Raw genomic sequence first — 24603 nt, 5'->3', positions numbered from 1 at the left:
GGTAGGGTGGGCTTTGGGGAGGAATTGGTATGTTAAATGAGCTATGGGAGGTCTGCTGAGGCATTTTTTGAGTGTGTGTGTGTGTGTGTGTGTGTGTGTGTGGGGGGGGGGTTCAGTCAGACGAGAATTGCTGCGTTGGGCGTTTGAGGCAGCTGTGTGAAGTCATTTTCCGGGAGTGCAAGCGGGAGAGAGGTGCGGATTAGGCAGCGCCTCTGAGCCGGAACAAGTCTGTCTGGGAAGGGATGAAGGATACAAACCATAGATCTAATTCCCGCTCACGCTGCTAGACAGCAGAGACACTCGCACACTGCCTGTGTGAATTAGGCCCATTTGCTATCCTCAGTCTGAAGCGAGGCGAACACGGGAGCAGACAGGGAGAAGTTGACAGACTCCTCACATCCTGCCCTCTCTCCTGACTCCCCGCGCTGTTTCCAGCCCACCTCCAAAAGCTGTCTCCAGCTCGTGCTCGCTTTTTTTGTTTCTTGTGCTGCAGGTCTTTATTATTGCTGACATTAACATGAACACAGTGTAAAAACAGGTTCCACTGTAATCCTGGGAGGGGTAAAAAAAAAAAAAAAAAGGGCATTCCACTGGCAGTGCAGAAAAGGTTTGCACCTGTGGCCCCATTGATTGCGTGCTTGAAACTCCAATGCTCTGAAGTTCATGTCTTTTTAATGTCTGTAATGCTTTGCCTCAGGTCATGCGATTGCCCTGAGGTTAAGGAGAGTTCACGAGGTAGTGGTTTTGCTGTGCAGTGGTGGATTAGCTGATTCACCATGCTTCTTCTTCTTCTCCCTACCTTACAAACGCAGCTTCCCCTCCGTGACTCCACGTGCACCAAACCAAACCTAGCACACAAAAACCTGACCCCAGAGCCATGCAGTGAAGGGCGGAGATCAATGTGACTGACCCAGATACACTGTCCTCCCGCCTCTTTGTGATTGGACACAGTTTGCTTGTGGGTCAACCATAGTTTTGGAGAGGCGGGAGGGGAAGTTGCAATTCAGACCTAATTTAACCTCTGCATGCTAGCCATTGTGTAACTAGTGATGGCCATGGGCCTGCAGGCTCTGTGGCACTTTCACCTAAAGTCTTAACAATATTTCTGGTTTTCCCCCCACCAAATCCACCAACTGTTACAACACTTATTTCAGAGAACCTCCAAAAATCAATCGGATTGCTTTAGTTATTAAGGGTGGTTTTAGGGCTCCGTTAGTTGCGAGGAAAAATGGAGATGTTGGTGTAAGGGCCCCCTGTTCTCTCCCTGCTGTGCTTGTCTCTCCCATCACAGCCCTCTGCACCCTGCGTGCCCAGTAATGAGTTGTATTACATGCTCTGTGGTGGGGTATGTCTTGTGTTAGGAGGCTGCATTCAGTCTTTGTACTGTGAATGGAGGGGAAGGCTCTTTGTGTGTCTTTGAGAGGCACTGAATTGAAACTGTGTGCACCGAGTGAAGCTGATGAGGAGAGAGCGAGTCCTGAGAGGAACATGTGGATGCCTGGCAGGCAGCGAAACACTGTGGTGTGTTTGTGTGCACTTGTGCGTAGACATGTATCTAACAGTGCATCTGCAAGTGCTCTCTGTGTGTTCACTGCAGAAGGGTGGATTTCAAGGAAATGGGCTGTTGAGCTGGATGGAAGTTGAAATTAGCCTTAGTAATTTGGTTTACTTATCCTACATTTTCAAATGGCCTGCCAAGAGATAGTGTACATTATATGAATGAAAATCTACTCCAGTCGGCTCATTTATCACTTGAGTCTCTCATTGTGACCCTTTATAAGGACTGGCGAAGGGCCTAGCTATGGGCTAAGTGATTTTATGAGGCAACATCATGGGGCTCAGGTCTTATTCCTGTTTGTAGGAATGCATTTTCTTCTTATACGGCAACAAACTGCATTTGCACTTAAAACATATTCTGTAATCTTGTGTTATTTTACATACAAATTGCATCCTGGGCGATGCATTCATCATTACTCATATCCAGCCCACTCTTAAATGAAAAATGTATCTGAGATGAATAATGGATCCCTCCATAGTATAATTTTGTGTTTCTTGAATATAGTCGAGAGTTCCTCCTCTGCCTTATCCTCTAAATTCAACCCCCCTGCCTTGCCTAGATGAAGTTTTAGAGTAGAGAGATATGAAGAAAAATTACTTATTTACCGTGGTTATTGTTTACCTGAGAATATTTACAATATGAAGCCTCTTCGACACAAATAATGTATGGAATAGGGCATCAGAAAAAGCATACTGCCGTTGTGAATCATGGTGTAGCAACTTCAGGACACTCCACATTTGGACGCCGATCAGTCATGATCATGAGCCGTACCTTGTAGTATATTACATGTTTAGTCTGGGGAACTCTTGGTTAGGAGAGGATAGGGTTTGTAGCTGGCTAGCGTACACAGGTACTGGTGTAGTGGCAGTGTTGAGGGGTTCCTCTGGGGGCTATGGGTGGGCAGCCTTGTGTGAAGCTAGGAGAATTGAGGTTGAGTAGCTGTCTTTATCTCTAATTACATGGTGAGGCTTGGGGAGATTGGGCAGAACTGTAAAGCCCCCTGCAGATAGCTCGGTGGCCCCCTGGCTGTAACACAGCAGGGTCTGAGGGTGTGAAGCAGAACCAGGTCTGGTGGGGCTCTAATCCCACCACAGACGTTCTCCCCGGGGAGTCCCCGGTGTTCTTTCCTCTCCACAGCAGCTCCGCAGTCTGCCACATTCCAACCTGCCGCTGGGGGAGAAGCACCGGCAGCCCACTCTGTCGTGCTCTACTTGCTCCTGTCGTTTTTTGTCGTCCCCAAAGTTTCCCAACCCGTCCTCTGAGACATCCTGACACCGAGTTGCAGATGGGAGGCATTGGACCGAAGCAGCTGGTGTCACAATGTGGATTGGAATTCACAGTTGGGATAAAATATGAAACAAATATGTCATTATACATATGTTTTCCACAGTTTGTTCATCCAGCTGTTTCCTTTGCTCAGTCCCCACTGCTCCCCCTTGCCTTGCCATATAAACCTGGGTGGGATTGACTGATAATAATCCATGATTTGTCCCATTGTGCTCCAATTGTCTCTGAGTGGTTCCAGTTACTTTTAAGCATTATCTTCTGTAGCTGTCGCTTCACTGGATCACTCCTAAGAGCTCTGTATTCTGGATTTTAATGTTTTCACTGCGTTGTTTTGATGATATGAGGCAACACTATCAAAGGAGAGCACACTACACTACAAATGAAAATAGCAGAATTATTCCCAGTCCGTTAAGTGTCCTTTGATTCCTTTGCAAGTTTAATCTGCAGAAATCAATGAAAGGATGCATGTTGGGCTTGGGAGTCAACAGCAGCCGTGTTTGATGGGTAAACGGACAACCAAATGGATGATGTGGGGGAGCATTCATCTTTCTTTAGGCAAATTGGGCTGCTAGGTCCTGACTAATTGATTGATTGCATGACTTGCTGATACAATCAAAGTCTGGCCTGATTTATGGCGATAAATCGATTGATTAATAAGGCTCTCTGTGCTGCCGTTGGTCCGTGATGGTGGTGAGAAGTGAGGGGAAGACGCCTCCAAGTCACACATCCGTCTTGGAGCCGTCAGCCTTGTTGGTTTAGGGTGGTAATAAGAAAGGCCTGGATCTCCCAGCTGACATTTACAAAGAGCTGGCTGGCTTTGACCCGCTCCCTAGATTAACCTCCACTTGTTCTCATAAGCACCACTGATATTAAAAGACGGGGACCAGCAGCAGCCGGGGGAAAAATGAAGTGTGACTTTTTTCGGTTCACTGTTTGCATACATCATTAGGGGGAACAACAAAAATCAATTGCACATTCCAGAATAAATAAAAACAAATATCTTGAGCAGAGCAATGCAAGGGCCTCTTGTTGACTCTTTCCGGATTACATATAGCCGGGTGTTTAAACGCTGATTTACAGCAAGATGGAGTCCATTCCCTACACTCGCCTGCCTGTCTGCCTGCCTGTTCAGAATATGAAATGGAAGTTAAACACTGTGAATCTCCAGTGTGGGGAGGAGGGCTCTGGACGTGTGGGCAGTGTAGCATCAAATAGATTGTGTTTCCTCCCGTGTAAACGCGTAATGTGTGCCGAGTGCTCTGACACAGATGAATGTAAGGAATTTGCTGTAAAGACTTTACGGCCCTTTTGAGAGACATGGCTGGGAACTGGTAGTGTGGAACCTGCCCTACCCTCCCCACCCCTCCGAACACACGTACACACACACACACACACACACACACGTGCAGGTACACACACGCTTGCACAAGTGCTTACACATGCACACATGTCAAGGCACACATCCCTCCAAGGAGAGCAGCTACATCAAACTGTTAAGGCTGCGGACATCAGGGATACTTTTTATTTGCTTTGGGTCAGAAATGGCGGCCCTGATGATGTGATGAGACTCATCTCACAGACCTGCTCCACACTATAGGCCATGTTATGGCAGAAAATAATCCAGGGGATTTTTTTGACCCGGCTCATCATTTAATATATGAGAGCTACCTTCTGCTGCAGAACAGGGCAAATTATAAAGTGATTCATGTATAAACTGCCCTTTCAAGTGGCTGTTCCCATTCTGCGGCAACAGAACTCGTCTGCCAGATCTTCGAGCCTTTGTGACGGCGCTCAAAGCTCTCAGCTGCTTGTTGTCAGCACTGGTTTTATTCCCACTCTCACCGCTCTATTTAGATTCATTTATTTTTGGTTCAAATGCTGTAAAATGAAAGTGTGATGGAGAGAAGGAGGGTAAAGGAGTGTTCCCTCTCTCTCAGACAGGTGGCCCTGGTTTATGTCGCCGGGCCCCAGGGGCCCCGCTAACTGAGTCTGAGCGAGAGGAGGGACCTGTCTCTCAGCGCTACGCAGGTGGTGTGAAACGCAGCCCTCTCTCCACACCTGAAATATTCAGATTCTTCCAGCGGCGTCGCTTTGATCTCGCAGCAATCGACATGGGAAAACGGAGAGAGTAGGGGGGAGAAAACAACAAAAACAAGAGGAAGAGCAGCACACCTGAGAGCGAACAGATTGACATTTCTTAAGAGAGAATAAACAATCGCAGGTTAGCTGTGTTGCATCGCTCCAGCTCGTTGTTTCAGGTGAAAGTGGGCCATTGTGGTGATGGCTGCATCTTTGGAGCCTTCCTCCTCTCCCACTAACTGACCTCAATGGTGAAGCTTCACAGAAACAAGTCCCCCCCTGCAGTGCACTCCTCTTTCCCACTTTGAAAGAAACAGGCAAACAAGCCTTGTCCCCAATTTTATTGTTCAAGTTCAATACCCTCTCGGCTCCTAATTTTTTATGAGCCCCCCTCAAAAAACTTCAGTTCGGAAGCTTTTTTTGTTTGAGGCACTGCTTTTCGTGTTCTTGGCCATTGTGAAACGTCCCTGTCGCTCCTCCATATTCACGTCTCTGTTTGAGCCGATCATTTGGCCGACTGAGGTTATCATGTCTTCTCTCAGGTTTCAACCCACTAGTCTGCTAATGAATCATAGGACTGTGTAATTAGTCACCCTGCATGTACCACACAATGACAATAGACACCCTGATTGTAACCACAGAGTTTGAAAAGAGCAGAACAATGGTCGGCCTTAATGATGATAAATAAGGTGTTGTAATTGGCCTTCGTTTGGAGCATTCAGTCATAGATTGTAATTTGAAGTTTCTAATTGGCGGACATTTAAAGTTATTCATTGGATTGAGAGTGGATACAGGATAGTTTGAAAGGGCTGTAATAAGATGTTTTCATGATACCTCTTGATACTATTTTGAATAAGACTTGACAATAAACGGAATTAGAGCCTCCCTGATCATACTAAGATGTGTTACCAGTCTATCAGTGAGAAATAAGAAAACGTGTGTGTGCATGTGTGTCCAAGTGTGCGTGTTGGAATTAAAGAGAGAGAAGTGTTGACAAGTAGGCTGTGCTCTGGTGCATCAGGCGCCAAAAAACTCTCTAAATGAAGCAGGGTATGACGAATAATGGCTGACAACACCAGTCACACCTTTTGCTGATGGTTGTAACGCTCACACGCTTCTCCTTCCTTTTGTAAGATTTAGCCTGCCGTTTGAAGACAGCCTGACTGACTGGGGATTAATTATTTTGGATGATTTATCAGACTTACCAGTCCAGAGTTTAGAGAGGTGTCAAAATTAAATGTGATTTTCCTCGTTGGTAAGTCCTCGCGATCTATACGCTACCTACATATTTCTGCGCTGGGCAGTCTGTATTGCTGCTGCAGAGTGGACAGCTGCAGAATGTGAAAGGTCATCTGTAGGGCAGAGATTCCCAACCTGGGTAAGAGAAATCCGACAGGTCATGAGACAAAAAATAAATTGCATTAAATATCACATTTCATTTTTGCATTTTGTGTATTGAATTAACTTCAGTTGAAGCGATCATGAGCCTTTGGCAGACCACAGACCGTGGGTCACACTTGCTTCATTTTTAAGGAATTGTTTGACATTTGGGAAAATACATGTATTTGCTTCCTTGCCTTAAATGAGACTCTAACATCTACATCTGACATCTAACTTAATAAGCGTATTTCCCAAAGTCTACCTTATGGGGTCAAGAGTCAGGATTGGGAAACACTGCCTTAGGGTTTAACCCAAGTGGTGCAATCTAAAGAGTAGTACAATGGCTACCCTAGCATTTAAACAGTCACAACCTTGTTTAGGTGACATTTTTGTCGTCTGTTTTTTTAGCGAATGACAACATACCTTGCAGCTGACCTTTTCTGAAACGTCACCGGGTAAACTGGACCCATCTGACACTCGCAGCACTTTAAAACAAACTCCCCGAATTATATGCAAATAGTATTTGAGCTAAGTGTGATGTGTTCTAAAATCAGTGTGGCGGTGGTGTGAATTGGAGCAGCTCTAGCCAAGCTGATGGCGAGTAAAAGTGAAGGAGCAGCAGTCGGCGGTAAACAGATGGAGGGAGATGCCAGGCGATAGCAGCCCCCCCAGTGCTTCCCTGTCAGAGGCTGCGTGCTCAGCTCACGTTCCTAGTGCCGTGTCATGGAGGTCAGAGGCTCCTCCCGCCCGGCTCCCTCTGCCTGGACGGTCCAAAAACACACACACACACACACACACACCCAAACACGCACACACTGCCTGTTCTGCCGTTAACTGATATTCAGCCCAAGGAGGCCAGATAAGAGTTCATGTTGGATCTTTCATATGGACAGGCGCCAATGTGAGCTCTTCCCCGCACCGCTCCACCCCCACCACCAAAGCGCCCCCCTCCCACCTCAGTGGCTGGGGGGATTGCCAGTAATAATGTTGAGGCCAGACTAGACAGCAGTGATTGGGGCCATTGATTGTGGTGATTTGATTTATTGATCAGTCCCCTCTCTCAAATGTGGCGTCTGAGATGCGGGGCTAATCTGAGGCAGCTACGGACGATCTTGGGCTTCACAGTGAATGGGAGGCGACAAGGAATGTACGAAAGGAAACTACACTTATCTTAATCACACAGTGGTCCCTGCTCTGCCTTGCTGCAGCCCCCGTGTGCAGATGTCAGCGCACATGTGTCTCTGTACACGCATGTGTGCCTACCCGCTCTTTTGGTGCGAGACCTTGCGTGCAAGTTTGTGTCTGTGTGAGTGTGAGTGTGTGTTTGCGTCGGTGTGCGTATGCAGTGGGGGTTGTGAGGCAGTACAGTCACCAGGCAGAACAGAGTGGATCTATAAATTGATGGAATTCAAAGCCTCCAGCATCGATTACCATTATAACAAACAGCAGCACACAGAATGTCTGATTATTTTTAGACAAAGATTCTGTGCTCTCAGCAGCAATTCTGCTGATGCTGTCACACTTTCAGACATCTGCCTATGATTGCAATTAGATGGGATACAAAAAGAAAAATAATACCCCATCTGCATTTTCCCCTCTCTCTCCAACCTATTTTTTTCCTCTTTAATTTGTGCTGTCCAAGCCCAGTGCACACAATAGTGATTTTGACTCAGTCTACCTCATTGCAGTACCTTGGTAGTTTTTTTCCCAGTTGTCAACATTTTCCACCATGGGTTGTCTTTGTGAAAGGCCAGAAAATAGCTTACCACTACAGATGTAATCAAGACGAGCTAGGTTTAATGAATCAATGTCAAATCTACTCCGACACAATACATTAGCGAGCCTCGCATTCTGCCTAAAACATTCGTACTTGCACAGATTGTTACAGTACATCTCTGCTCTGATTTTTGTCAAGAGCATTGTCTTTTTACCCTCTGTTTACGCTGTTGCTTGCAATAGACGTAACTTTCCTCCCATCATTTAAATGAAATATAACATACTTGACAGCCAGCTTATGTCATTGTCCTCAGTGCTTTGTCTTTTTACAGATTTGTTGCCACCACTGGCCTCCATTTTTCTTGCCTGGTTTATCCCTCACCCAATAGAGTCTGAAGGGACCACTCCCTGCAGTCTTTGTTGCAACACACTTGCGTAAACCTGAGACCTCTTAATGCAGTACATGCGTCTGCCTGTCAGATCATGCGAGGGCTCCACTACAGATGCTGATAGGGTCAATCTATGGTCAATGTCAGAAGGGCAGAGCCTATTGTAAGCCAAAGGACATGTGAGTGATGGTTTTACAGCTTTTTTCCCCCTGGTGTTCAGCAGTTAACTGAGCTTCAAGTGCATTTACTGACTGCCAATAGGCGGTCTATCCTGTTAAAGCCAATAAGCTTCTTGTTTCTTGGTCTTTGTTTTTGAGTCAGAAGTCACCAGATTGCTTTCCCCTCACAGACTGACTTGAGCACACCAGGACTGGTTCCATGTTCAAAATCCCTCTTTCTAGTCCCTCCAGCCCCAATGACAGCTCCGCCCTCCCCAGGGGAAACTCATCAATTATGGCTGGATGTTTGACTGGCAGAGGCTTAATGACAGGAGCTCTGTATTGACCCGCCTGCCACATACTGAAAACTTGGTCCCAATCGTCTTTTTTAAAACCTGTCAAATGAATACCGAGAAACCTGTCTTTGCACAGCGATTTGAACTTGTCGTTTCCCCATTTTAAGTGTTCAAGACATCAGAAACATCTACATGTTGATGCAAATGATTTCATGAAGGATGCATCTCAACATAATGGAGGGAGATAAGTGAATTTTATCAGGGATCTCAAAGATGCCCTGGTTGTAGGTTGAAATGCATCACAACTGATTAAGAAGCTGAGGAAAAATCTTCTTCAGTATCGTTTGTCTCCTAAGATGGCATAGCGAAACACTACATTGTGGAGTTCCTCCCATCATCAATCTGGGCAAGACAACCAAAGTAGCAAACAGTCTGTTCTGCTTCACTTCTTTCCAGAAAGACAGACAGTAGGTTTCATTTGATGGGCTGTTGCCCAGGCTCCCCTCCCTCGTAATGGTCTAGAAACTGTGGGGTTGCTTTCAAAATAACCATGCCATTATGATAGCACTGTTTGGCTTGCATACAGCATGAGTATTCACCATTCTCATCAGCCGAGCTGCAATATAAAGTGAACCCAGCTCTACGCCGAGGCCATTGAAGCACTGGCGGACTTAGAATCACCACACTGTTATATCTTAAGTACTTATAAAATCCACTCAAAGTCACTTCTACAGGAATTTTCTCTTGGCAAGATTAGCTGGTCTGGGGCCATTTGAATCTAGTGGAGGTTGGCCAGCTTCTGAAAGCCCACTCTATAATCTCCAGGAAGGCTCATCCCAGATGGACTGTAAGGACTAAAAGGAATTTATAAAGTCCTGTCGCCTTATCCTGTACAGCCATGGCCTTTTTCAGTGACAGTATGATTTACCAGGAATGACAAATTTCCCCGCTAAATGAAATTATCCTTTAACATTTGGATACTTTCTAAGCATAGAACTTGTGATTTTTAAACGAGAGGAGCAGTCATGGTAACCCGATGTATGGTCTGTCTTTGTTCCAAATAGGAAATATGACAAGACACATGCAGTCTCTTACCACAATGTTTCCCTAACCTTTACCAGCTAGTTTGGTAATGCACGGACATATAATGTCATCCTGCTGATGGGTGCCAGATCAGAAAACACTCAGATGCTCTTTCTGCATGGCAATGACAAATGACTTATTGTGTCACTTAGAAGACTTGTTGGCAAGGTGTCATTTCTCTGAACTTTATTAATCCATTGTTGCCAGTAGAAATGCATTACTTGGCCGACACAGTGACAAGCTTGTCACGATGAAATGTCCACAAGGCTTGCAAGCTGCAGTGTCACAACAAACATTTATACAGTGGGGCGAACAAGTATTTGATACACTGCTGATTTTGCAGCTTTTCCTACTTACAAAGCATGTAGAGGTCTGTAATTTTTATCATATAGGACACTTCAACTGTGAGAGACGGAATCTAAAACAAAAATCCAGAAAATCACATTTTATCGCATGACATAAGTATTTGATACATCAGAGAAGCAGAACTTAAATTACAGAGATCATACATTTCCTGTAGTTCTTGACCAGGTTTGCACACACTGTAGCAGGGATTTTTGCCCACTCCTCCATACAGACCTTCTCCAGATCCTTCAGGTTTCGGGGCTGTCGCTGGGCAATACGGACTTTCAGCTCCCTCCAAAGATTTTCTATTGGGTTCAGGTCTGGAGACTGGCTAGGCCACTCCAGGCCCTTCTTCCTCCAAACACGACGAGTGGAGTTTAGACCATAAAGCTCTATTTTTGTCTCATCGGACCACATGACCTTCTCCCTTTCCTCCTCTGGAACATCCAGATGGTCATTTGCAAACTTCAGACGGGCCTGGACATGCGCTGGCTTGAGCAGGGGGACCTTGCGTGCGCCGCAGGATTTTAATCCATGACAGCGTAGTGTGTTACTAATGGTTTTCTTTGAGACTGTGGTCCCAGCCCTCTTCAGGTCATTGACCAGGTCCTGCCGTGTGGTTCTGGGCTGATCCCTCACCTTCCTCATGATCACTGATGCCCCACGAGGTGAGATCTTGCATGGAACCCCAGACTGAGGGAGATTGACCGTCATCTTGAACTTCTTCCATTTTCTAATAATTGCGCCAACAGTTGTTGCCTTCTCACCAAGCTGCTTGCCTATTGTCCTGTAGCCCATCCCAGCCTTGTGCAGGTCTACAGTTTTATCCCTGATGTCCTTACACAGCTCTCTGGTCTTGGCCAATGTGGAGAGGTTGGAGTCTGTTTGACTGAGTGTGTGGACAGGTGTCTTTTATACAGGTAACGAGTTCAAACAGGTGCAGTTAATACAGGTAATGAGTGGAGAACAGGAGGGCTTCTTAAAGAAGAACTAACAGGTCTGTGAGAGCCCGAATTCTTACTGGTTGGTAGGTGATCAAATACTTATGTCATGCAATAAAATGTGATTTTCTGGATTTTTGTTTTAGATTCCGTCTCTCACAGTTGAAGTTTACCTATGATAAAAATTCCAGACCTCTACATGCTTTGTAAGTAGGAAAACCTGCAAAATCAGCAGTGTATCAAATACTTGTTCTCCCCACTGTATATATAAGCCAGGTGCCTTGCTCAAGGACACTTGGCAAGTGTAGCATATCAGCTCAGACTGAACACTTGTCCTTCTATAGCCACTTTCTGTCTTGTCAATCCAGGGACTTGAACCAGCAGCCCTTCAATTAACGGCCTATTTCTCTGACCGACAGGCTCCCGCCATCCCACGAGGCCAGCGCTGGTGAAGTTTCACCCTTCCATTTTCTATCTTTTTTTTTTTCTTTGTGTGATGATTTATTAAATTGCCTTTAAGTAAGACTGCAGATTAATTAAAACACAGTCAATTTAATTTCCCGGCGTCATATATAAAATCACAGTGGTAATTGAATCCCCTACTCCACTTTTATATTGTAACCCAGCAGTTACAAGAGAAGATCCTCATCAATTACTGTGAATCACAGTCAAAATGAATAGGAGGTGAATGGACAGTTGTCTGTTCCAGCACTGCTCAGTACCGGAGAGTGGAGTTTAAATCTGTTTTTTTTTTCTTTCTGTTTGCTGAAAGAGCCGGGAATTGGATGACTGATCGATAATATTGGATTTGCGGATGGCATGTGGTGCAGCTGAGTCCAGCATGAATGCAAGGTTCTGATGAAGGGCCTGCTACACAGACAGCTTTGAATAGTGGATCAGACGTGTTGTCGGGGTGGAGCTCTCATTTCATATAACACAGACATGTAAAGAACCAATGTGCACAGACGTTAATGGAATAGCGATGAGGACTGTTGTTGAAGCGAAAGGGTAATTTGGTTAAAGCTATGGAGACTGCTGTCACGTATTGAAAATCTGTGCGGGATCAATATAAAGATCGGTGCAGGCGATGGGAGAGAGATTGAAAAGAGGCTGAAAATAGATCTGACCTGTGGTAATTACGACAGCAAGCGAGGCGTTTGTATGTTTGAATCAGGTCTTGGCCGGGCTTAAAAAACAGCCTTTCATTTCAGGAAGAGGCTCTATTTGTTTGTCAGGTTATTGGCTCTCTACACGTGACTCTCCACCCCCCAACACACACACACATACACTTTCTTTCTCTCTCCCTCTCTCTCTCTCTCTCTCTATCCCCTCCCCTCTCTCTCTCTCTATCCCCTCCCTCTCGCCCCACTCCCTCACTGGCGCTCTATAGCCGTTGCAAGCATATTGATTATTTCAAATACTGATTATCTAAAAGGCCTTCTGCTACTGTAGGCATTGGATTTATTTTGGCTTAATTATTTATGGGCCAGGGCTAGCTGTAAGTATTACTGCTGTGAGATCATGAAGGATTACATTGTTAATATTCAGCAGTGTATTTTTATTTATGTACACTCTAAGCTTTACTGGATGAGCGTTGGCAGGCTCCCTAAAGTGCCGTCTCACTCCACTCTCTTCCTCTCACCGTTACTCTCTCTTTTGTGTGTTTGTAGAGGGAGCTAAACTCTGTGGCGTCGGAGCTGGCTGGTCGACAAGAGGAGAGCGAACATTCCCACAAGCACCTGGTAGAGCTGAGCAGGGAGTTCAAGAGAAATGTCCCCGAGGTGAGTCTAGCACCCTCACCCCCTCCCTATTCTCTCAGCTCTATGTGTCATTTTCCTCATCTTCTTCTGTCTGCGTCACAGCAGCTGCTCGAGCCCCCGCATATACCTTTTGTACAGGGAATAATTTATTTCTTTTGTAAAAATCTGCGTTAGTATATATTAACAGTGCACAACACTTGTGAGAAGTCAGGGTAAGCCCCCCCCCCTCCAGTAGCTCAGTTAATATTTAAATGCTGAGGCCTTGCAGTAATGTTAGCCTCTGGCTGAGTGTGAAGAGAGGCCAGGGGGCTCATTTACAAAAGGTAAGCACACAACTTTGCTGCTTACTTTCAACTCAAGATGAAAAATCACATATTGGAGTCAGAACTGGCAGCTAATACTGACTTTCTCCAAATTTCTGTGATGTAAGATGAACAGGTGTCTCGCCAAACCCGTAAGTAACAGGACTCTGACTAAACACCCTGCACTGCAGCAGCCCGACATGACTATTACAAACAGACTTTTTGTGCTGCTTTTTCAAAAATATTTTTATTGAAGACAAACAGAAGAAAATTAGTACAAAGAAAAGTGAAATGGAAATAGGATGGATTAGTCTTTTTTAAGTCTGTATTAAAACAATGCTCACAAGCCCATATACACATTGAAAGAGTCCTTGATTTCTGTAATTGTATTGGCCGAAAAGAAAGAGAAATCCCATTCTTAAGTTATTCCAGTTAAAGAGATGAAGCACAAAATCCACAGTCCTCGTTCTTTGCCAAAATGTATTCTAAAGTTCATCCCAAGTTAATATGAGGCTTCAGCAGTCTGAGTTAGCCAAATGAGTGTTTTTGGTACAAAATTCCCGCTATGTGTTTCTTTCCCTATGATGCAGCTTAGAAAAGAAATGCAATTTGTGAAAACACAAAGAGGGATACCCGCTTCATTTGTCAGCTGAACTTCAGAATGCACATTAGCACAGAATGGATTTTTCTCCCATTCACGTACATCGGCATCTCTTCAGAAAGGCACCTCTTTGTGGCCAGAATGAACAGGGGGGGGGGCAATTATAACAACCTGTAACTCTTCCAATGTATACATGGGCATGTGAATACTGTTTTAAGACTTGAAAAACTGGTTTCTCCACAACCTCTTTACACACCCCTCCACCTGGCCAGCAATGCATAACATTCAAACACTCCAAAAACATACATAAATGGCAGATTGATCTAATGCAGTAGACGTGCAAGTTGTGCTAGTTAGAGCTTTATCCATTTGTACTCTCCCTCCCTGAGCAGGACTAAACACAGACGTTCATGCTGAACTTAACTGAGAAGGTCTTTTACTAGCAACATCATTGCTTCTGTCACCCCAGTTAACATTTTTATGTACCTGACAACTGCAATTGATCAATTAATATGCTAACTTTTTATTGCTACTGTTGCAGCAACATTACATGTACACAACCAATATTTAGTATCACATTGGGGATTTTATTTTTAATTTTTTTTTGCTGTGCATCACTGTTATTTTTCATTTTCTTCTGCTTTACCTTACTTGTAAGGCAAAATGGCAATTAAGGTGGACTGAGCTGAATTGATGAAAAACAAAATCTATGCATTATACATATATGATTTTGTCCTTTTTTATCATCTTCTTTGAAATGATTATCCATTGACATCTAAGCTGAAATCAAAGAGAATATTTTTATATTTTATAAATGAGCCCTCAGGCTATTTGCTGTGGCTATGCTGCCTGCCTATCTCAGCCTGAGTAGCCTGTGTAGTGTAGTGCTGTAATCTTGTCAGTATAATACAGGCGTTTAAGACAGGATCAGGCTGTCACCACTGGCAGTACAATCCCCTTACCTGAGGCTGTGTGAGCTCACACAAGTCTGGATCTCTGAGCTCTAACGCAAGCTACTGGAAAGCCCCACTTTTCAAACATGCCCACTCAAACCCTTTAGGTTTAACCACTAATACCCACACCCCACAACAACATACCTCACTCACACACACATGCAGTGTAAGAGGAGCTACGGAGAGAATCCATTAACATTAAATATTTTCAGCCGTCTATCCTGTTGGATGGAGCTGTTTGTGCTCCATTCCTAAACAGGTGAGCATCTGAAAAACAGAAAATGCTGAGGCTGAGTTTACTTTTTTTGTCTGCACATAGGAAGTCCGGGAGATGGTGGCACCTGTTCTCAAGAGTTTCCAAGCCCAGGTGAGTCTGGAGTCGTGTCTTTGCATTTTACAGATTCTGCAGAACAAAACATAAAAAACCTTTAAATAGCTAAGTAGTTGTAGCATTTTTATTGATGATGTCCCAAGCTTTTTCTGCTCCAATTTACTGAAACAAGAAACGTTCCTGCTGGATATTATATGTGCATTGACCAGTGCAGATCACTGTGCCTCTGGAATGAACGATTTGATAGATGGGGCGAGGAATACGTGGTATACTTTTCGTCTTACTGCTCATCTGGCGCTTATTGACTGATGCCTTTTCTGTCAAAGTGAAGTAGCATCTATCTGCCATTAGATGATCAGATATCTGGCTTCTCATATTTTCTTGGCCGAGACAAGCCCTCATTTCCTGTTGTGATGGTGCATTCACCATGCCCCCCTCTGACGTCGCCATATTGAAAAAGTCATCTGATACCTACCAAGACTCTGCTCGAGCCATTAAACCAAGGTCATAAATCACATTTGTGAACTGCGTTATGGTCCGCAAAGCAGAGGCTTATGGAAATGATACCACAAATATGTTTTCAGTTCTCGCTCTCCCCTCTAAACTCCCGCTCAGCGCTAACCTGAAAGCCCTATCATTGGTAAACATGAGAACACTCAGCATGGATTGTTCAGTTCTCTTGGAAGTGATTATTGGCAGATTCTTTTTAATGCTTTATAATTGACTATGCCCAAGCAACCGTGTTCCCTGGCAAGAGCTATCACATTCTTCAGTACTACACTCCGCAATACTCTGTGGTTGATTTGTGTGCTAATTCAATTACTCTACTGTAAAGTCGCACAAATATCAGAAGCACCCTTCCATATCTTTATTGTGCAAACAGGAACCCACAGGATTAATTTAAGCACCATTGATGTCTGACAACTGGGAGTCTAGAGATGTTTCATAGTAGATAAAATAGATGGCTGATAATGAGCGATGATTTTTTCTTGTTAGCTGCAGGCCTCTCTGGGTACCTCTTGGTCTCTCTTGTGTAACTTCCACAGGCTTATGTTCTGCACATTGATAAGTAAGCCAGCTTTTTAAGCCCCTGCAATGTTTTTGATCTCGAGGTGCAGCGAGCAACTCGGCACACCATAATAATATAATCCTCTGGTGTTTTCTGATACACTTTGACCTTATTGGTAATGTCAAACAGCTTGCGGAGGCTTGTGAACTTTACCCAGCGGTAGTCTTCACGACCTCAGTGTAAGCTGTGGGACCTCGACCTGCTGCTGCAGGGGGAGAATGTGAGGAGAAGGTGGATGTCGGATGTGCTTGTTTGGCTGTGTGGTTTGGGATAGACTAAAGCGCCCCTGCAGCTGCACCGTGCAGGTGGTGAACGATAGACAAGCCGTGTGTGTGTGAGAGGATGCATATATGTGAGAAAGAACTGGGTCCTTCCTTCCAGCCCCCTCCCACCATCCCCTCCTCCCAGTTTGGAGGCCCAGAGGAGTGCCTCATGGTATTTGGACCCTCATCATGCCACTTCTAAAGGAGAAGTCGGCTGCTTTGAAGTGTTTGCGACATGACAGGTTCTCTTTCTTTTCTTTTTCATTTCAATGTTCCCCACCCACTTTCTCTCTCCTCTCCCGTCCAATCTCGCCTTCTAATTATCGCTAACCAGGCGACTGATTAGAAACACGTTGCCGACCTAGTTTTTTACGAGGAGCTGGAGGAGGAGAAAGGGTTAATCCCAGAGCTGGTGGCTGTCATTGGTCGCTTCCCTCCTTCTTCTCCTCTTTTTCGTTCTGCTCTCCTCTTTCTTTCCCTGGAAGTTTGCTAATGAGGTCCCGTCAGAGCTGAGGAGAGGTGTTAATTTGGCCTTGTGAAGTAGGAAGGAGATTAAGGACAGTGAGGAGCTGAGTTTACGGCTTAAAATACACCGCTGTCCTTATTAATCCACAGGGCCCTGGGAGACCGGCGTTTTTGGTTTTATAATGAACACTGCCTTATAATGAAGGTAATTTTAATAAAAATTTACGCAGAAGAAGTGGAGATGGTACATGTCTCCATGGTCTCAGGCACACCTTTGGGGCTGAGGGATATGACAGTTATTTCTCAAATAACTGATCGCTGGAGAGACGGGCCCGTTGGACCACACTGTTCACACAACTTTCACACAAGCTCTCGCTGCCATCTGAACGTACAGAAAGCAGTCTTCACCCAGTCTCACCAAGACTGTGTGGGCTTCTCAATGCAATTTACACCTCCCTCTCACTTTAGAGTGTAAACTCCCCTCAGGATAAACCTTTGTGAGGTGGGAAAGAAAGAACAGTGACGGATTTCTTGTATGTTTGTGGCCTTTTTTTTTTCCTTCGGGAGAGGCAGATTCCTCCTCACATGTACCAATCTGAATATGAGGCCCAAATTAACCAGTCATTCTATTTTTCTCCTCTCCTCTTGATGTCATTTGGTGCTCTCAGAAAAAGAAAACAGCAGTATGGGTCCCTAATTACTGAAACTTGCTTTACAATGATAATCCGTGGAGTAATTTAGCGTGCACAATGAGAGTTGTGGTGCTTGCGCAGATGGAGATTCTGATAAATAGTTTGTAACGTGTAATTAGCAGCTCTGCCGGTTACATACCATTAACCCCTCAAGCTCAGGAATCATTATTGGCCCTCATTATCAAGCAGCAAGGTACGATCGAGCTGACTAGACATCAAAAACATCAAACAGCTATTAAAGCGCTGCAAACTGGGGGCCGGTGGACACCTGTTTATGAGTCTAACTGTGCCATTTCTTCCCCTGAGGTTGGGAAGTGATGATGTGGGGGAAGACAATGTTTTTATGTATGTTGTTGTTGTTGCTTGTTTTCTATGAGAGCACGGGAGGTATTTTGACTACACAGCAGCTTTTCAACTCCATGAAACTGAGTAAAGAGGTCTCAAAATGGCTGCTGCCTCTCACCTTTATGACACGCATGTTCAGGAAAGGGAGAAAGCACATTTTGTGAGCTTGTCCTATAATTTGGACATCTCCTTGTTGTACAGAGCTGATCGTGTAACCATTATGTTGAAGGAGAAACAATGTACAACAAAAAACTATCAAATGTCATAATAGTTGTGTGGCTTGTCATATGCATTCACCTCTAATTTGTCAGAGACATCTGCAGCCTTGTTTTCAACCTAAATCTTGCAGATGATTTGGCCAGAGTTGTGGAGTAGGAGAGCAGGGTGTTTCAGTGTTTTCAGAGGCCTTGCCCACAGTGCCTTGCCCTGAGCTCGCCATGCAGCGAGGTAGATAAACACCGTCTTTGATCATCCATCGAGAGACGACCAGTTCTTCCTCCTTTTGATTAATTCCTGAAGGAAATGATAATTTCTCTTGAATGTATGAATATGTTATGAATAGTGGAATGAATCAAAGAGTAAAAGATGATAATTAATTACAGCGCCATGATAAAAGGCTGTGGGTGTTATGACGCAAGCTTCCTCTGTGTCATTATGAGAGGCTCCGTAATTACCTTTCTGCACGAGCCAGCGCTCCTGGCGGTGCTGGCGGTGAGAGTGCCGCTCACTGAGTGAGTCTAACGGTCATAAAGCTTTTCCCTGCCTAATTGTCTGAGGGGCTCTATGGCACTTTCATAGATGAGGGACTGCGCCGTTAGGAAAAATGCTCGGCGACGCTACAGCTTTTCCAGCTCAATGAAGACAGATCTTCATCATGGGCTAAACCTTGTGGTTATTAGGTACAGATTGCTTGAATGGATGGCTAACTTGGGAAGGTGGGCTCGGAACAAGCGAGCAGCAGAGTCACACAGTGTGAAGCAAAAGCTGCTTCTAGACTACATACAGTTTCAAAATCAAGTTAGTGTTCATTTCTATGTATAGTGTACATTATAGGCCCATACTTCTGTGCCAATAAACCAGATCCCTGCCTTATAGTACCTCTGAATATTTCCTTTGTGTTATTATTCCCTGCTTTATATAAGGGCCATTTATGACACCCTCCCACTCCTCTAACTCACTCCCACTCTGCCCCCCCCCCCTGCCGGCTATGACCAGACTGCTTCATACTGGGCTGACGAGGTATCTCTAATGCCTGTCTCCTGCTCGGCTGTCTCAGGCTCATTGAGCAGCAGGCCAGGCCCAGGATCTCCAGGCCATTACCTATTCACTGCACGTCCAGGCCTCCAGCCTATTGTGGGGAACATAATGGGCTCCAGGGCCATGTAAACCTCTGGCTCTCTGCTCCTGGTTTATCACTTGTGTCCTCTTCATACTAAGGAGAGGGGGAGAGGGAAGGTAGGTGGGAGGCAGGAAGGTAGGGAGATGAGAGAGAGACAGCAGCAGGGAATGGAGGGGTGTGTGTGTGTGTGTGTGTGTGTGAGTGTGTAAGTGGACATTAGATAATACCTTCCTTGAGTCTTTTACATCCTCTACATCTCCAGAGGGTGAATGTCCTCACCTGTTCTGAGTGCAGAAAAGCTCATTTGACCCAAACTTAATGCACTTCTGTTCATTTACTCTTTCAGTTTTTATTACTTTAAAGTTTACTTTTATTGGTTATGATTTGTCAAAGACGAACACTCTTACATGTGGATATTGGATAAAATATTGTACGGTCTTACCTGTGGTACTTCTTCTCATCTAATGCCGAAGTCCATACATTGACAAATAAACAAATTGCCCAGTCAAAGGCTTTTTCAGTGTTATTTTGAAGGCTTTTGAGAGGCAGGCTCATTTAATTTCACAGATCCATTTTACATCAGGAAACCGTTCAGCAGACCATTTACAATTAGCGCCTTTTTTATATTCAGTTAGGTACTTGTTGTAATAACTGTTTATTGACCCATTTTGTTCTAAACACTTAAAATGAGCCTATGTAACTTTTGCTGAACTTTGGCCACTGTGGCGACAAGTGACAGAATAATGATAAATGCTAAAACATAGTGCCGCGATTGCCTTTAATTCAATGCAAAGAGCCGATTGCACGCAAACAAATGCAAATTTACTCTAGGCAGTGCAAATCGAGACAAAGATGCATCCGCAGGTATTGAAAATGTTTCAACTTGAGCAAAACAATTTGAGCTTATCCCCAAGCTGTGTGACTCCACTTAAGGCAAGATACTACAGGTGAATAGGGTAAACATTTGACCATGAAACCTCCCCAGTTGATTGCATACATTATTTTTTTTTTGTATTACACATTTTATAACTGTTATGTTTAAATATGCAAATAAGGCATTATAAATAAGTATGCGTGTATTAAAATTTCCAGAACAGAAATATGTACAATGGTTAAAGCCAGGTTCAAAATTCTTGTTTTATTTTGTTGACACATTTGAGTCAATGGTTTTCACTGAGGGAGGTTTGGATTTGTTTTTTTATCACTCCATAAATCCGAAAATATTGTCAATAGCCATATAAAAATCAATTTTCGCCATGTTTTTAGGAATGAAATGTTATATAAATCAGGCTATGAATGATATATGAACAAACCCCTCTGTAAAAACCTTCAGAAAATAAATAGGAATAAAACTGGAAGCTTAGCGTATTTAAGTGTTACTGAAGAGATTTCTGGAGTATGAGAAAAAACTCATTTTGCTAAAAAATTCCATCCATTTTTATTGGAAACCACTATTTACAGACACAATATCTAATCAAATCCTTAGCAACAACAATATAGAACATCCAAAACACATCAACACTGATAACTGAATTAAACAGCATGTCTGGCCTTCAGCTGAACAGAACCCAGTTACACAAACATGCACACACAAACATGCACGCACACATTCACAGCAGATGTAAATAGACAACGTGTAGTAAAATATACACCTAACTGTTTATTTTGGATGTTTTCTTTCCACTAGTCTGAAAGAAGATATGTTATGGAAGCCAAAATAGCCCAAAATCTCAAAATTGACCAGTGCATGAAAATAATGATGTTTTTACCTGCTGTGTCCAGCCTTAATGAATGCACAAAGACAAGAGGGGGAAAAAGGGCAACAGGACAAAATAAGAGTCAGTATGTCGCAGTGGCAGCTCCTGCCAAATCTCTCAGGGTGGGCAATTGTTGCGATGATGGCTAAGGTGACCAGTTCAGTGGTCTAAGTCTGCTATAAGACAAAGATTGTTCCTTTGGCTACATACTGTACAGTATTTGTGAACAGCTACATACTGAAGTTCATTGTCAATGTCTAAAATGAATGAACAGTCCTCAGTTAAGATAAACAGATCTTCAGACCTTTGGGTGTAAAGGCAACTACTTTAGCATTAATGAAAAAAAGGATGACACTCACACTCATCTGATTTATCTGTGACAAACCTTTTATTTAGGAACAACAAATCCAGAATAAAACCGGTATTTACACATAAACAACAAGGCTGGTAAGGGGAAATATAAAAGGTATATTCTATTGTTTTTGGTTTATTTTCTGTGTTGCTTTCCTACTTCTCCTTCTTCTTTTTACCCTCCTCTGACAAGATGCCAGTGGTGACCACATCATGCTACCTCCTCTTTCTTCTTCGGTTTCTGGCAATAAAAGAAAAAAACATCACATCAAATAATTGTTACTGGTTAAGTGCAGCTAACTTCAAATTGACTCCACCAACACACATAAAACATGGCTTAATAACAAACACATTTAACATAAGCATAAAATTCGGCTTAATAATAACTATCAAGATTATTAGCTTAGCCTATGGCATTTTATGGAGCATAAATTAGCCTAGGGGCTAGCGGACTTTTCCTCTCCTCATAGCTTAACAAATTACATGTATTATTTTAAAACAGCAGCTGATCGTAGTGAGAGCAACAAGCTGGAGGACTGCTGAGTCGTTTTCAGGTGGCAGAAGCATAGCTGTGCGGCTGGGCGCGTGACATAAACACGTTAGTGCGAGCCCTCCCGGAACCCATAGAGATTGCATTGCAGCGGCCGCAGCTCGAAAAAAACTGCCTTTACATGAAAGTCTATGAGAGAGATCTGGGTGATTTACTACCAGACTGAAATCATACCAAAAGAGGCGGGACTCAAAAACATTTTTGTCTCCGGGCGTTCGCAAACATTATAAAAGTGAACACATTTTTCTACCCAAACACAAATGTACAACTCAAGAATTCATACAAAATGCCATCAGTCAGTTTCTCAGAGGCTCAGACGGTAACTTTTGAAATGAAATATCATCAATTCAGTAAATGACTACATAAAAAAACCCAGTAGTTGGGTGGCAGTGTTTCACCAGTGGTGTGCCATATTTCAGCTCCAGATTGGGCCTTTTGAAGAAGTTTAATATATCTGACTGCCCTTGTTTGTTTCCTGTGTGGTGACTGATTGTAGCGATTCTGCTGGGTGTTTTTATGCTGAGACGCCTCAACCTTTCCATCAGCCTTCCCAGTGTCAGTCTTATCCCTCCTCTGCTGTGCTGTGATCTGATGTGTGTGTGTGTTGGCGTGTTTGTTTTCCTGTCCTGACTGATGCCCTGTCGGAGTGTCCCAGTTGGGCGTATTCATCATTATGGATGCGTGTTTAGAGCCAGGGATGCACACCAGGTAAAGAAGGGGGGGGGGATGTTATAAATAGGCACTTGGCTCTCTAGCCATGTGGAATTGATGAGTTTCAGCACATTCTGCTCTGCAGTGCCAGGTTTAATTTCTACCGTCCTGACAGCACAAACCTCAGAGCCCGGAGACGTCACGCCTGACTGCCGCTGCTGTGCAAATGTTAGCCATGTTTGAGGATGGACGCACGCATAACGCCGGCTGCACCGCTGCTATTGGGCGTCTGACTGGGTCTACATCCGCTCCTCTAAACCCCTGTCACCTTAAGAGACAGGGAATCACATTCCCCTCCTGACCCCTCACCAAACAGACACTCACCAGCAGCGGACAGTAACTAATCTCTGAGACAGTTTCTAAGACCTAGCTCTCAGTCTAACATGGTCAACTACTTGTTATGAGACAGGTGAGAGCCTCCCTCCCCTCCTCTGCTCCCTCCAGGCACCCTAAGCCAGAGAGCAGCAACACTAGCAGCAGCAGTAGCACTGTCTCTGAGATCCTCCAACTCCTGGCTCACTCTCAGCTGCTGGCAAGAGCACAGTCAAATTAGCCAATAAAAATGTGTGAAATCGGTGGCTCAGCGCCGGCGAGGACATGCCAGGAGAAATAAACATCAGCGCTCTTACTACCAGGAAAAGCTCATGTGAGGAGGAAAAAGCGTAACGGGAGAGCTGCTCCGCCAATTCTACGGCGCGATTCTCTGATTTCAGGCGCAGAATTGGAGCTACACAGACACAGTCAGAGAGCAAAGTTGTTTCTCTGCTCCATTGAACACCGAGACCCAGCCTCAGATCAAGCCAGTGGCAGCACAAGTCAAAAGAACATGAGCTTCTGTCAGAGGATACGCAGCCCACATGTGCTGAAGTGATTTAATTCCCTCTGTTCATCTGTGGTGTTTCCCCCCTGCTGAAGCCTGGGAATACCAGTCTTCATTTCACATGATGCTCGGCTGTGAAGTTTAATTTCAGCAAAATCTAAACACGCTAATTAAATATCATAACTTTCTGAAGACGGCTCTTGTAAAGGCACCTGAAATTTTAATTTAGACTTCAAAAGAACGAAGACTTTAAAGCAAATCTATTGTTTTTCATTTAGACTTGCAATTTTCTTTTCTCTGCAGTACTGCAGTACGTAGTTATGATTGATCTGGTAATTAAAATATGCAGAGAGGGAAAAATATTAACTGCTCCTTTTTTCACTTTTTTTTTGTTTTAGAAAACAGCCGCCACTTTTTTCCTTCTCTTTCCAGCACAGATAATTAAATTTTGCACATTGATGTTCTTTACACAGCATTCATCGGTCTCATTATTTTTCCATTTTCATCTTTCTGGTGAGAGATCGATAGATTGATAAAATGATGGAGCCTATCTTAAATAATGCAAGCAGAGAAAAGTTACACTCACTTTGCTGCTGGCTAAGTGTTTGAACTTTTATTCTTCTTTCAAATTGTATTTAATATCCCATGAAGGTAGATCTCGCAGTATTACATGCTAGTGTGAATCATTTATTCCCATTTTTGCTGTCCCTTTGCAAAAAAATAGATGCAGCTCCTCTCCACTTTTAGTGGGCCTATGGTATATGGGATGATGCTTGTCAAGGCTAATATCCTAAATGATAAAGAAACTGGCAATTCAAAGAAAGACAGCGTAAAGTAGGCCAATTAGTACCTAGGGAACATTTTGCTAGAAGAGATAGCAGCTCCAAATGTCACATGCACGAACATTAGGACTGATTGTTTATAATATGACCTGACAGTTTGGGTCTCTGTAATATGGGATTAACTACAATACTAATTAACATGTGGCTCCATTAAAGCAAGCAGCTGCAAGTGAAGTAACTCTCTTACAAGGGAGGGGAGCAACTTTGCTGATGTACACCC

At 44.0% G+C, this 24603-nt stretch overlaps 1 protein-coding gene across 3 annotated transcripts in view; it reads left to right on the top strand.

The window, feature by feature from the left end:
- The window catches only part of cux2b (cut-like homeobox 2b), an 84804-nt gene that overhangs the window by 20898 nt on the left and 39303 nt on the right, over positions 1 to 24603 (top strand). For 2 of the 3 annotated variants that reach the window (XM_038703468.1, XM_038703470.1), the window contains exons 2-3: positions 12903 to 13013; positions 15168 to 15215. In XM_038703468.1, the coding sequence (XP_038559396.1) occupies positions 12903 to 13013; positions 15168 to 15215 (159 nt within the window). Of the gene's footprint in view, positions 1 to 12590; positions 12731 to 12902; positions 13014 to 15167; positions 15216 to 24603 lie in introns of those variants that run through there. The other variant, XM_038703469.1, reaches the window with a different exon arrangement.

This window comes from Micropterus salmoides, unplaced genomic scaffold (genome assembly GCF_014851395.1).
Source record: "Micropterus salmoides isolate LMB-PRFRI ecotype aquatic unplaced genomic scaffold, ASM1485139v1 Ms_hic_scaffold_7, whole genome shotgun sequence".
NCBI lineage: Eukaryota > Metazoa > Chordata > Actinopteri > Centrarchiformes > Centrarchidae > Micropterus > Micropterus salmoides.
This window is presented reverse-complemented; position numbering and strand designations above follow the sequence as displayed.